At 39.8% G+C, this 14,689-nt stretch overlaps 1 protein-coding gene across 1 annotated transcript in view; it reads left to right on the forward strand.

Annotated features, from left to right (window-relative positions):
- Positions 1–14,689, forward strand: part of kcnc2 (potassium voltage-gated channel, Shaw-related subfamily, member 2) — a 112,037-nt gene that overhangs the window by 89,542 nt on the left and 7,806 nt on the right. The window contains exons 2-3 of the mRNA XM_083935555.1: positions 781–1,714; positions 5,546–5,716. Coding sequence (XP_083791681.1) covers positions 781–1,714; positions 5,546–5,716 — 1,105 coding nt within the window. The remainder of the gene's footprint in view (positions 1–780; positions 1,715–5,545; positions 5,717–14,689) is intronic.

A 14,689-nucleotide genomic window follows, 5' to 3' on the forward strand; every position in this document is an offset into this window, starting at 1 on the left:
AAAGCATGAAAGATCCCTCTTGACTGTGGAAATTTGACAAAAAAAATCTTGACTCAAGGTCCACTTCATTAAGGGCTTCATTAATGAATGGAGTTAGCTCGGTTGTCACCGATCACGCAGGCCATTTCTATCCGCTGCCAAAAACCATCCGGACAGAGATGGGGGATACCATCACTTTTCACTGAACAAACTCCATGTTAAAGACCTCAACATGTGATTAATAGCTCTAGAAATATCTAGTAAGTAGATTAGAAAGTAAGATTCAAGCAACTTTAATGCACAATTTAAAACATTCAGAAACTGAGTGAATTGATATGTTATAAGAGACAATAGGAAATTGCACAAAATTAATACAATTCACAAATATAAGCACCTTTTCTCAATTCCCCACGGATTCTTAAGCCTTAAGTTTCTTCTGGGTTAGTTTAACCACCTTCCTCCATGCTTTACTGACAACTGCCCAACACTCCAGCGGACGTAAATTAAATCTGATTGCATCTACATTCATGTGCTACATTCCCGCCAGGAGCAAGGGGGAAGTGTGTGTTTATTTGTTGCTCTTGCTAATAAATTGCTCCTGTCTCTAGAGTCCATTCAAATTGATGCAAGTTAATTAAACTTGTCTGAGTTCATTCTTTCTCTCAAGAGTAAATTAAACGATTTATCTTTGTGTATGTATCCTCAACCGGTGTACAGCACGTCAAGGTTCAAACCATTTGAAATGTTAGGGATGTATTGAATGTAACATGTTTTTCTCTTTTTCTTTTTCCTCTCCTGTAGTTTATAGCCTTTGCATCTTTGTTCTTCATCTTGGTCTCCATCACCACCTTCTGCTTGGAGACCCATGAGGCTTTCAACACCATCATCAACAAAACTGAGCTGATGCGGAACAGCAGCATGCCAGACTCAGGACCGCAGTACGAGATTGAAACTGACCCTGCGCTCACCTACGTGGAGGGTGTTTGCGTCTTCTGGTTCACCATCGAGTTCCTGGTGCGTGTGACCTTCTGCCCGGTCAAGTTGGAGTTTATTAAGAGTGTTCTCAACATCATCGACTTCGTGGCTATCCTGCCTTTCTACTTGGAGGTAGGGCTAAGTGGCCTTTCTTCGAAGGCTGCCAAGGATGTGTTGGGTTTCCTCAGGGTGGTGCGCTTTGTTCGTATTCTGCGTATTTTCAAGCTAACACGTCATTTTGTGGGGCTAAGGGTGCTGGGCCACACATTACGGGCTAGCACCAATGAATTCCTGCTGCTCATTATCTTCCTTGCATTGGGAGTGTTAATTTTTGCCACAATGATCTACTACGCCGAACGAATCGGAGCTAAGCCCAATGACCCCACTGGTAGCATCCACACCAAGTTTAAGAACATCCCCATTGGCTTCTGGTGGGCCGTGGTAACCATGACAACACTGGGCTATGGTGACATGTATCCAGAGACCTGGTCAGGCATGGTCGTGGGCGCATTGTGCGCCTTGGCAGGTGTGCTGACGATAGCCATGCCTGTGCCTGTTATCGTCAATAACTTTGGGATGTACTACTCTCTGGCCATGGCCAAGCAGAAGCTGCCCAAGAAGAGGAAGAAACACATCCCTCAGGTGGTGCAGGGAGGGTCCCCCATCTACTGCAAAGCTGATCTCAACACCACCTGTAACAGCACTCAAGGTGACTTGTGCCACGTCAAAGGGACCAGGGTACTAGAACGCAACCGCTCAGGTAAGACCATAGCTGAATGGGGAAAAAATTATTGGCAACCACAGTTTGGTGGTAAAGTTCATAAAATTCAGGTTTCAACCAATTGTTTGAAGAATACTTTAGAGATCAGGTAGAAAGCAGTGTCCATTTGACAGATTCACCCCTTGAGACTAGAATTTTTTTTCCCCTTGAGGCTCACTCGCACCAGAGCAGCTCCCTTGCAGTAGACTGAGTTTTTTTTGCCTTGCAGCCTTCATCTCATGGTTGCCACAGTGATAAGAAAGGCAATCCACAAGGTATGGGTAAGGGCTGTGTGAAATAGCTTATACTGAAAAGAATTTAAAGTCCTTGTGTCCAAGTATTTCTTCCAAAAGGGATTGTTCATTTGTTGTTCAGACTTTAAGTGGCTGTTTTTCTCTACAGGCCTGCATCAGTAATACTCTTACACATCTGATATTGATGGAAATTAGTGTTGACCACCGTATACAGGCTTTCTTTGTATTCCAGAGTTGGAATTCCTGAGGGTAGTTTAACCTAATGGGCTCTTCACAGTTTATTTGTTTATTGGGTCTCAGAATCTTATATTTAAGAGGCATGAGCATAGAATAATGTATGTCTCAACTGAATGCCCAAATAGAATCAATGTGATTTCCTTGGAGGTAATTTCAAACACACAGCCTGCAAGGTTACTTTCCTCTTTAATCCCTTTAGAGTGCTTCATGCTTTGTTTCAATGTCAAAGGTTACATTGATGTAATGTATCCTTATTTCAGTCACACGTGAGAGGGCATGTCAGGATAACCTCTGGTATTAAATGATCTAAGACTGATATTAAACCTTTGATTTAAAAACCTTCAGTGTTCCAAAGACATTTGACTGCTGACATTGTGGTATGATTATTGCTGTATAATGCCGATCAATTTAATACTTAACAGCAGCAGCATTTTGTTACAATACAACTCCTCTCCAAACAGCAATTTTCCCGTCAATTGTCATTAGACTCAGCAGGCCTGTCAAGCTTTGGATTTCTACTGTTTTAGCTGTATACATGAGGTTGTACTACAAGTTACACTCTGCATTTAAAGATTTGTAGGTGAGGACTTTTTGTCAGCTCAGACTTTGTAGTTAATCGCATACGAAAGCGATCATCTTCCAGTTTATCAAGTTCTGAGGTGGTAAAGTCGGGCAAGTGCTGTTTTATATAATTTCTTACTTGTGGGTACTGTACCTGAAGAAGTTGAATGTAGGCAAGTTGTACTTTTCGTTAAGCTGCTGAACATTGGCAAAAGTGTTGTTTACACCAAATCCCATAATGAATGAATACCATTGAGTTTCCACTGTTAAAAGGCAGTTCCCATCATTGAGGGGGGAAATAGTAACCTGACTCTCGCCAGATGAATTTCGTTCCGCCTTGCTTCACTCATCAGTCTGGGATGGCTCGACTGGGAAGCGATTTCAGGGGTCTGGGTCTTATGATTGGAAAAGTCACTTGTCCGTCATCTTTATTGTCGTGTTACTTCAACCACTCACATCGAAACCAACCCATGATGCTGATGAGAGCATTCTCTGGTGTTCTTTGAAAGAGGAAATATTTGACACGGATGAAATAGCAGCATCGATGTTGGCGCCCACTTCCTCGATGCGAGCCGCCATTGTTGTCTGAATCACAAACAGTCGCTTTTCTGCTACGTCACATCTATAAAACCTCGCCCGGCTGATTGGCCTGACCATTTTTTACTGACCCTGAAATCCCACTGCAATTGAGCAATCCCAGATGGTTGAGCTAGGCAGAGTCAAGATGGAAGCAAGGCGGAATGAAAGTCATCTGGTGATGACAGTGCAATGATGGTAATGTCCTCCCTCTCCAGTTTTAAAACAATGAGCTTTTTTCAGCCCAAATTTGAAGGTTCTTACAGTGGTTGCCCAGTAATGGGTTAGTAAATAGCAGAGCTTGCATTTGCATAAATGTTGTTTGCTTATTCTTTTCTAATTATGTAGTCCCAGGTACATATTTTTATTGACATAAAATGTCTCATTGGCTTGGAAGAGTGTCTTTCTCATCCACGTGAGCTCCATACACCATCTAACTTTTGACATGCATGGTGGCAAATCGTTTTAAATCAGGATGTATGTTTTCTATTTCTAGTCGGTTGTGCACTCAATTACAGTTTCTGATCAATAAGAAAAAAAGCTTTTTTTTCCCTCTGTAACAATGAAACCATACACACCACTAATCAGACCAAATCAATTTTATTTACAGTATATATTTATTCCAAAATCACAAATCACCAAAGCTATGTGTCAGACTTGATCAAAATGTTTAATTCTTGAATTCAAAGTGGAAATATTACACTAAAGAAGGACACATTCCCACCAAAGAAAGGTTGATGTCGCTGAAATTAAAATACTTTTAGTTCCTCTGCAATTTGTTTAAGAAGGGCGGGACACGATGTATAGTCTAATTATTAAGTATTTCTGCTGGAGAACAGGGAATCATTGGTGCTTCTAAAAAAACGTATGCACAACAATTTGTATGTCTTAGAAAATATGATGTTCTATTTAATGCAGTATAATAGGTTCAAATTACACCTTACAAAATATGACATAAAGTGACCGTGACAACTAGTAATGTTCAAATGAAGCTTCATGAAGCATTGTCATTAATTTCTGAGTCATCTAGATGGAGCTCACTGTTCAACAAAGGGTTGAAAACACACTGAATCACCATTCATTGAGCCCTTTTCTTTAAACCAAGAGCTCCATCTAGTGGGGTCAACAAATACGACTAATTCTTCATGAAGCTTCATTTGGACATCACTGGTGACAACAAAAGGTGACAGTTAAGTTAAGGCAACAGAATCACTTGGTTAAGATTAGAAAAATGGCTGTGATTTGACCAAACCCTCACCACAGTGACTTTCTGTGTGATCCAATACGGAAGTGCCAAAAACTGCATTTCCCCGAGTGTCCCCCTAGGGGCAAGTTTCACAATAGAGCAAATTTCTCTTTGACCCCCGTGTTAATTAGGCCAATTTTACAGGATAATTAAACCTATTTACAACCTGGTACAAAAAAACATTCTAGTCTGTATACTTAGGTCATATCTTCATGACAACACTGAGGGGGTTTCTACCAGGCTAGCTTTTATTTAATTCAAGGTTAAAGTTTCTGAATAATTAGGGGCACAGCCTTTCAGTGAGCTAGTTCTCAGGATTAGCATGCTAACTCCGTCATCTCGCCCTGTCACATCAATGCCCCTTTTTGGTAAAATTAAAGGAGGTGGAGTCAAAGTCTGACAAGATGAAGACTCCCGTAGGCCAGTCAGTTGGATAAAGTTGAGCGAACGGACCTCAACAGCAGAGGCTACACCCATTTTTATACAGTCAATGGATTTGACTTAGTACTTCCAGGACACAAACACTGGTCCACCAGGTGAAAGTCCTGTGTTTTGGGACCCACCAGCCAACCTGACCCTCCTCAATACGCAAATATTGGTGTTCCTTTACTGCATCCCCTTATTTCCTTCTTTGCTCTAGAAATCATTTCTATACTTGTTAATACGTAGATTACATACAAATTGCAGTGCATTATGTTTTATAGTTAAATGTACGAATAATGAATTGTGACAGCCTGAATAAGTTCATTGCTTAAGGCTTATTTTTTATTACAGAATCTGTTGTTATAATATCAGGATTTAAATCTTAAAGCCATATATGTCAAAGTATTTTAAATTTTATGAATGAAGGAAACAAGATGTTAAATTTATGACTGGAACCAGTAAAAATTAAAAGGAAAAAGAAACCCTGGCAGAATATTTTCACTCTCTAACCTGGCCCTTTTTCTTTTCTCACAGTTCTGTCAGCAGACTGCAGTGGGGGCAGTGACCTGACCATGTCTCCAGAGGAGAGGGTCCCCATGCGAAGGTCCAGCACCCGGGAACAGGACCGTCGGAGCGGGGGGACATGCTTCCTGCTAGCTGCTAGTGACTACACCTGCCCTGCAGACGGAGGGATGAGAAAAACAGGTAACTGCATTTGGAATTTAACTTTAAATTAATATCTTAAGTATGGATTAATTCAATATGTCAGTATTGGTATATATACGATTGTCTTTAGAGAGTCATTCTGTAATCCATGCTTGCTAATGTGCATTAATTCTAATCCACTTTTCATTCATAAGGCATCACTTATTAGAGTAAGGTGTCATCTCAAAGGGATTTCATGTGACCAATGTTTTCATTTTCAGTATGTGTGGAATGTTCTTTGAATAAATTGAATAAAAAGTCAGAGCAGTTCATATTTCAGATATTTTGTCAGAAAAACACAGATGTCAGAGCTCGATATGTGTTTTAAAAAAATCAGTCAAAATCCTCATCAGATGATCCGTATCCATAGTGACTGTGACACCAACATCCCTGGAGGGGGGAAGGCTGTTTATTCAGGCCTAGTCAGCTCAGGTAACGTAACCTGTGGATGTGTTGTTACGGCTCTCAGCAGTGCCACATAGCACTGCTTTTTTGGTGATTCTGAGCGACAACAGTGTCCATGGAGCTGACTCAGAACCTTTGCTTTTCTTCACAATTTATTCATGTTTCTTGTTGCCTGGAAACACTTGAATAAATTTCTGACCTTGTGTCTCACTTATTTGGCTCTTGCTTGGTTCATTGTCCATCTGCAGCTCCCAGAGAAATTGCCCAGTGTATCACCTGCTCCTAAGGTGATGATACACCACAAAATGTTTCAGATTGCTCACAATCGGGGGAATTCAAATTAAAGATTTTAATTCCATCAACTCATAAAAGTTTTGACCTCTTCATATGTAACATTGCAAAAGGCTTACATCTGCTGCTTCCAAAAGCTGTTTGAGCCAAACACTAGTTAATACAATTAATTTATTCACTTCCGGACTAGATAATATAACATCTGAACATGTCAGTTTTGACCTGACATATCGGACCTATTACATATCTCCTATCTTTTATGGCACAAGTGCAGTACCGGTTCAGCTGTGCTTTAGAAGTGCTGTTTGCATCGTTCTAAAGAACTGCTCATCTGATCATCTTCACTCTCAACGCTGCACTCTCTTGAGTCCTCAGCAATACACCCGCCAGTTGTGAAGTCAATTAGCTGAACGGTTCTTTTAATATATACGAAGGACATGCATACACAAAGATAGAGATTCCTTCTTTTATAGTTATATGATGTTGCTACAGCACCACCTATTGGCCAATTAGCACTATATTTTTCATGGTTACACATGTCCACCAAATATGGTTGCAATACCATTCAGGGACAGCTATAGCAAAACTATTTGGAACATAAAATATTTGAAAAAGCCATTTTTTCCAGCATGGTCCAGAGATGTTTGCTATCAAATTGAATGATCAGAATTCATAGAGGGATAGCCAAAAAAAAAAAAGATTTGGACACAATTCAAAATGGTTGAAAATCACTTTAGATGCAAATGGGTGTGGCGTATATGGATAGATTTGTGTGGACCCACAGAAACCAGGAAAAAAAATTGTTTCTGAGACTTTTGGCTCAAAAGTTACAGGCCAGACATAAAGTTTTTGTTATAGCGCTATCATCTGGATAAATTGCACCAACATTCAACATACATACACCTGTAAAGTGTGAAGTAGATGGGATAAACAGTTCTCGAGATATGTGAATACAGACTGACACACTCACTTGCTCTATTGCTGGATTAACCCTGATAATTTAATAAAGACAAAGAAAAAGAGGCAAGGCCAATTGCAAGTTCTTTATATAATGTTGTTAATGGGAATTTTTTTTTTTTTAAACTTTATTTAACCAGGTCAAGCTTATCGAGATATATAATCTCTTTTGCAAAAGCGACCTGGCCAAGAAGAAGCAGAGATACAGATACAGATAAAAATAACTTTCGTACAAAAAAAAATCAAAAATCAAAGATAGATTAAAGAAGTGTTACATCAGGTTTAAATGACAAAGCCCAATACTTTTGAGTTCCTTGGTTTTAAGAATTTCGACAAAGCTATTAAGAGGGATCAGGTCCAACATTTTTAATTCATCTTGCAGGGAGTTCCATGCAGAGGGAGCAGCATAATGAAATGCCTTTTTCCCCAGTTCTGTGAAGACACGAGGGACAGTCAAAGTAAAAAAGCCTGTGGATCGTAGGTTATAACGTCCATGATTCCTAACAAGATGAATTCCAAGATAAGATTAGAACAAACCAAGCAGAGCCATATAAATAAAAGTCAACCAATGAGTAAATCTCCTAACAGACAGGGATGACCATTCAGCTTTGTACAGAGTACAATGATTGGTCAGATTCTTGCATCCAGTAACGAACCTCAGAGCCAATCATACACAGTGTCCAGAGAACGTTAACATGAGACTGGTGCATGCATATACAATACATCACCATAGTCAAGCAGTGGAAGAAAAGTTGCCGACAATAGGCGTTCCCTTGCTCCATGAGTGAAGCAAGACCTATCCCTAAAGTAAAAGCCCAAATTTACCCTAAGTTTAGAAACTAAACTTGAAATATGGTACTTGAAAGTTAGACATTCATTAATATGGAAAGCCAGGTACTTATAAGACGAGACCAGCTCTACGACTGTATCCTGCAGATTTTTTGACACCACAATAGCCCTGGAAACATCATGACCTTTGTCTTATCAGTGTTCAGAACCAGCCCAGCAGACGGACCTGAACAACATCAAAGGCCGACTGTAAAAGAATGAATGCTTGCACAACAGATGATGCAAAACAATAAATGATTGTGTTGTCTGCATAGAAATGATACAGGCCACTGACAAATTGTTACAAAGATCATTTATATAGATTGAAAACAAAATGGTTTCTAACACCTACCCTTATGGTACCCCCTTTGAAAGCCTTACAAATGTTGATGAGGACCTTCGAAGACCTTTGCTAAAATGCACAGCTTCGAAATTGGCCTGTAATTGTTTACAATTGAGGGATCTGCCCCTTTTAGCAGGGGAAGAACAAAGACAGACATGCTTGGAACCTCACTGTAAAGAAGGCTGAGATTATTACAAATTCAATAAAGGCTTAGCAATGAAGTCTGCAGCCAACTTAAGAAAGTAGTGTTCAAGCTGATCCGAACCGGCAGATTGCTTTGGGTCCAGCTGTTTCAACTCTCTAGATACATCTGCAGCAGATATAGGAAGAAACTGGAACAGGGTTTCCACATTTCCTTTACAAACAGACAAGACACTGTCGTTTTCAACATGATATTCAGGACTATTTGATTCATGACTAGATTCAAATAAAAAACCTGCAGAAATAAAATGCTCATTAAAACAGTTTAATATCTCAATCAGTTTAGACTTATCAGTTATCATAGATGAGCCTTAGTTAATAAAAGATGGTGGTTCAGTGGAGGAAACCTGGCAGGAAAAAGACCTTATCTCTTTCCAAAACCTTTTTGGATCATTTAAGGTTTTATTGGTTTCTGAAAGGTAGTACTCCGCCTTTGATTTTTTATAGTCTGAGTAGAGTAAAGTTTACAGCGATTTCTAAGCTGCCTAAATCTGAGCCAATCAGCATCAGTTTTACCTTGTCTTGCTCTTGCTCTTGCCCATGAAATGTTTCTATCTCGAAGAAGACTATTTAACTTGGGAGAAAACCAAGGAGCATGTTTGTTCAAAATATTCAAAAAAACATCAAAAAATAATTTCCAGGCCAGCTCCACGTCACCAATAAGATTAAGTCTGCTCCAATAAAAATTATAAAGATCATGAAAAATAGCTTGCTCACAAAAATGTTAAAGTCTTCTTTTGATGAGCAGTCTGGGCTTGGCTTTAGGGAGCTTAGCAATGTTGCAATGTTGTTTGTTGCAATGACACAATAGTCCATGAGATCATTTGCAAAAATGCCTACAAGTTGTGTCAGATAAAAAGTGTCACACACTGATTTAAGGTTGTCTGACGCTGAAGTCAACCCGTCACAGTTCAGGTCACTAGCAGTAGCTCATTTGAGTCAAAATTAGACAAATAATGTGCTAATGAGGTTAGGGCTTCAGCACAATCAAAGGGTGGCTTGTAACATCCAATAATATTTATAAATTGACCCTGTGCTAGATCAAGTTTTAAAACCAGCAGCTCGAATTGCTTGCAGATGGACACTGAGGACGCCTCCTCTCCTGGGGCGATCACAGTGATGTACAGTATAGCCCTTAATACTGAAATCTTTATCTGGAACTGGAACACACGAGATGACCCCAGCTCTAGTTGCACCGGCAGGATGACCTGTGTCATGTTTCCAATTGGACTGTGTTGAAACTGCTGGTAAACTTCACAAACCATAAAGCTAGACTAGATATTGAGACAGTATGCATTGTTTCCAATTATAAATATCATTGACAATGTCAGATTTGTCCAATTGTCAGTCATGTAGAGGCACATCAGTGGAAAGGTCAAATCCAGAAAGGGCAGGACCTTCCAAACACTTTGACCCAAGTAAAAGGTCATTATTGAAGTTTACATCTGCTCAACTACCACAAAGTCCTGTTGCTGTTTCATGGGATTTCAAAGGCAGGAAAGGTCATGAACTAAAATGTATCAACTGAGCAGCTCATACAGTGAAATTGAGGATATGCTGCAATTCATTTGATAGGTGCTCACTGCAATAACATCATAAGACAACATTTCTTTAATAAATACTTTGTTTCAGCCTCTATTTGACCACACTAAATAATATTAAGACACCACTAGTGTCCTAAAGCATGTTTGTGAGATTAATTCTTCCATTTTATCTCAAGCATCTTGAGGCATTAATGTTGTGTTAATGTGCACTATAATATGGAAGCAGTAAACCTTGGCTAACTGCCTTCTATCAGGAGTTAATTGCCTTTTCAGGAAGCTATCTAAACGTCCTGCTCTCAAAGTTATTGCTCTATTGCCTCATAATGCAACTGTCTTCAAGCCATATCAGTGCCATTATACCATTAGAGTACAACTCTGTAAATTAAAGCTTTAGTTCAATTGAATTCCAGCTCCTGTGCTAATGAATTATAATGAGCCGGCTGTCCTCACCAGCAAAACAGCGTATAGGTGAATTGTGCAAGCAGCATAACATATTTGCGACAGTTAATATCACAGAAGCAAACAAGGACGTAAGGTGACGTAGGATAAGAACCCCAATTCTGCGAAGATCAGGGTGGTGGATGTCCACTGTCCGTGTTACATAAACCAAAAGTCAACAATTCATTTTTTTAACCAAGTATTTTCATTGCCTAAACTTAAGTAACTACAACCATTTCAAAAGGTTCAATAGAATGGTCATGTTACTGTCCCGTGTATAAAACCGCCACCGTGCAGCCGTTTCATAGCGTTAAATAAATGCATAATGATATATACATATATATGTTGTTTTGGAAGATATTGGCAATCAACCTAGTCTGTCGTTTAGGTATGAGGACGTTGTGCTTATGAGATAATAAATCATTCAGGTTTACTTATTATTCTGAATTCTGAATTAAATTCACTTGTTGATGGTTTCCAAGCTGAGTCATGAGATAGTCTAGCACAGGGCTATTCAATTGGCAGGAACCGACCTGCAAGGAAATATTCCCTGGCCCTTTGAGTAGAAGCCTATGTGAAAAAGTAATTAATGGCCGTAGTGGCAGATGTTGACTGCTGTCCTCTCTCGCAACTCAGCATCAAATACCTGCGCGCTGGGAGACTTGCTCCACACAGCGCTCCGCATGCCCCCACTACGCTCTTCTTCGTGGGTTTCTGAATCCCCTTGGCAGCAGCTCGCCAAGCTCGGCTCTGTTGTTCTTTTTGCAATCGTTTCAGTCTGGATAAATCCGTAGTTAAATCACCTCCACAATGTCTCTTTCTACTCTGAAAATAAAAGGTTGACACAGAAAACCAGCAATTCACCAGCGAATTGTAGGTACTTTGGGTTTAATTGGATCAATAGTGTGACTTTCAAATGATATATTTGATAAGGAAAATTAATAAAGAAAAATTACTAAAAATTAATAACTTCAATTTATTAACAACGTCACACGGAGAACCAATCAAATGTTGGGCCTTGACTCACGTTCAGATTATGAGATTGAGTATTCTCAATAAACTTATCGTTAATCAAGGAAATATTAGTTATCACCAATAATTATCAAAGATAATATTAAAAATGATTCTAGTCAAACCAGAGTTCCTCGGGGCACCACAGTCATAGACGGAGTGATAACTAATATTAAAGTCTCATAAAATATATTAAACTACTAATTAAGGGTTAAACACCGATAAATGTAATAGTTTAATTAGTTGAAGGATTTAAAAGTTCTTTTCTTAGTAGAGGCTCATTAATCTTTGTGTAACATTAAATAATCAGACATATGGTAAACACAAACATTTATTAACAGATTAATAAATGCAACAAACAAGACACAATAAACTAACTAAAGCTAACAGCAAACGTATGTTTGTGTGTATGTATGTGTGTGTGTGCGTGTGTGTGTGTGTGTGAGAGAGAGAGACAAAGAGAAGAGGTGGGGGCTCGCAACATTTTCTTTGTTACACAAAGGCCGGAAGCCTGATCTCTCAGTTCTTATGACAAAGTTACAATGGTATCTAGCCGTTCATACAGTCCTATAACATGTAGTAATGCCCAGTTGGTGATTAGTTACCAGTCCATGAGATGGGAGATGTTGCGCATTGCTTGATGCCAGTAGCTGGTTGAAGAAAGGTTCTTGTCTGATTGTGGCTCTTAGGCAAAAGAGGATTCGGATCGCTCTGTGCGGTGCTCAGTTGAGGATAACCGGTTGGTTAACCTTCGTGGTGATCCCACACCATAGGCCAGGTCCAGGGCCGAGGGGACAGCGGGAAGCTGGTCTCCAGGATCAGGATCGCGTAGAGTTGGAGAAGAGCAGGAGGAAGATCCAGTAGAAAGATCCAGTAGAAAGACTCAGTAGAAAGATTCAGTAGAAAGAAAGCGAGAGATGGGGGGCTCCACTTTATATAGGCCCGGATGATGTCATTGTCAGTGGTCAATTCAGCCAATGAACAGTTTGGGTGCCTTGGAGAATTCACACCTGGGTGTGACCTGTTGTGGGGGAGAGGGCATGGCAGCCAAACTTTTGAGGTCTTTGTTCCAGCAGGCTGTGGGCCTACTGTAATCAAACTGACAGTTCGAGTTAATCCAGAAAATGAACAATCATCTTTAGGCGCCGGTTGCACCTACAGAATGAACAGAGAAGTTTTTGCTTCTGTCTTCGTGAAGCCTGTGTTTACTCTGCAGCCATATCGGAGTGTAAAGAGGATAAGTTGATGAGGAATTTTAAGAAAAATCATGCTAACTGCAACACCACTTTCCCACACGCTGTAAAAAATACTCTGCATTTACATTACGTTAATTTGTGTCAGTTCCGTTTTTGATGAATAAACGAATGTTTCATATATGTTGTAAGCCTGGTAAAGTAACTAGTTACTGAAGTAATCAGATAAATGTAGTGCAGTAAAAAGTAGAATATTTCCAGAGCCTCAAACTTGTACTTTAGTCCAATAATAATAACTGGCTAACAGGTTTGTTCATTTAACAAGGATTGTTTTTGACAAGGCTGTTGCACTTTGGGGCCTATTTACATTGATAAAATAAAGTCAATATATGCACTCCTATGTCGCTGTAGTGTTGGATCCATGTTGGATCATTTTCGTCAACCCCCCGCACCCCCCCACCCCCATTTCCAGGTTAATTGAAAAGCCCTGGGGCCTGTTTCACAAAGCAGGTTCAAAAAACTCTGAGTCTAACCCTGAACTCTGAGTTGATCTACTCTGAGATAGGAAACTCTGAGTTTTCGGTTCCAGAACAGCAGATTTGCGTTAGGTTGATCAACTCAGAGTAGTTTGACCTGGAGTTAAGCACGTGCACCACAAGTAAAAAAAGACAGCATCAATGGAGCCCTGATTCGACGAGTCACCATGGCAACGGGGAAGCGAAGGGCTACGCTACAACTGGAAATGGAAATATTAATGCGCTCATACGGTGAGTTTGAGCAGGTTTACACCGCTGCAGCGGCAAAAGAGAGGGAGACGGCGCGGGAGAACATTGCGGCTCGGGTCAGTGCATAAGTTTAAATGTAGTCCAGTTGCAATCACAGTAATATCACAGGGGGAACTGCATGAGTGGGAGCCTATTAGTTTATTTCATTTAAGTGCAACCCCACGGGGGAGAAGCGCAGCTTAAGATGAAACATAAAAACATTTTTCAAACAGGTAAAACCTCAGCACAGTCTCATGGTGACCCCTCATTTTGAGTATGTTTTACATCGTAAAGTAAATATTACCGTAAGTGGCTGTTTTTTATACAACATATCAATGTTGTATAAAAAACTCCCATTTGCAAAAAAAACGCAGCGCAACACACAATATCTGCTGTGATATGAGAGCATGACTGGTTGTTAATGTTGGAAATGTAGGGAGGGGTGAGATGGACTGTGACATGAAACGGTGTTGTGCCGTATTCAGCCCCCTCGCATTATGGGCGATATTCTGGATCAGAAGGCTATATAGGAGTAGTTTATATAGCGGTAACCCAATTAAAAGCACACACTTTTGAACCTATGAATTGCAAGAAAAGCTGGGATTATATTTAGAAACGCTGAGTCAAATACATTCAACTTGCTCAAAAGATCAATTTCATTCATTTTGTAATTATGGCTGCAGCATATTAAGGACGTCTATGCGCGGTCTGATAATCCTCTCCCGACGAATATTTAATTCTCTTTGCGAAATGCGTCACCTTCATTCACGGGATCGTTATCAAAATGACATGCCATGGTAGTGTAAATATTCACCACTTAATATAATTTCTAATGTAGGCCTACTGAATGATTTTTATACGTTGTATACAAAAACTCCCGTTTGCAAAAAAACGCAGCGCAACACAGAATATCTGCTGTGATATGAAACGGTACCGCTCAAACAGAGAATTGCCTAGAAATGCAAGAACATCTATAATCAATAGTTTGATTATCATCT

Source organism: Echiichthys vipera (genome assembly GCF_963691815.1).
Source record: "Echiichthys vipera genome assembly, chromosome: 20".
NCBI lineage: Eukaryota > Metazoa > Chordata > Actinopteri > Perciformes > Trachinidae > Echiichthys > Echiichthys vipera.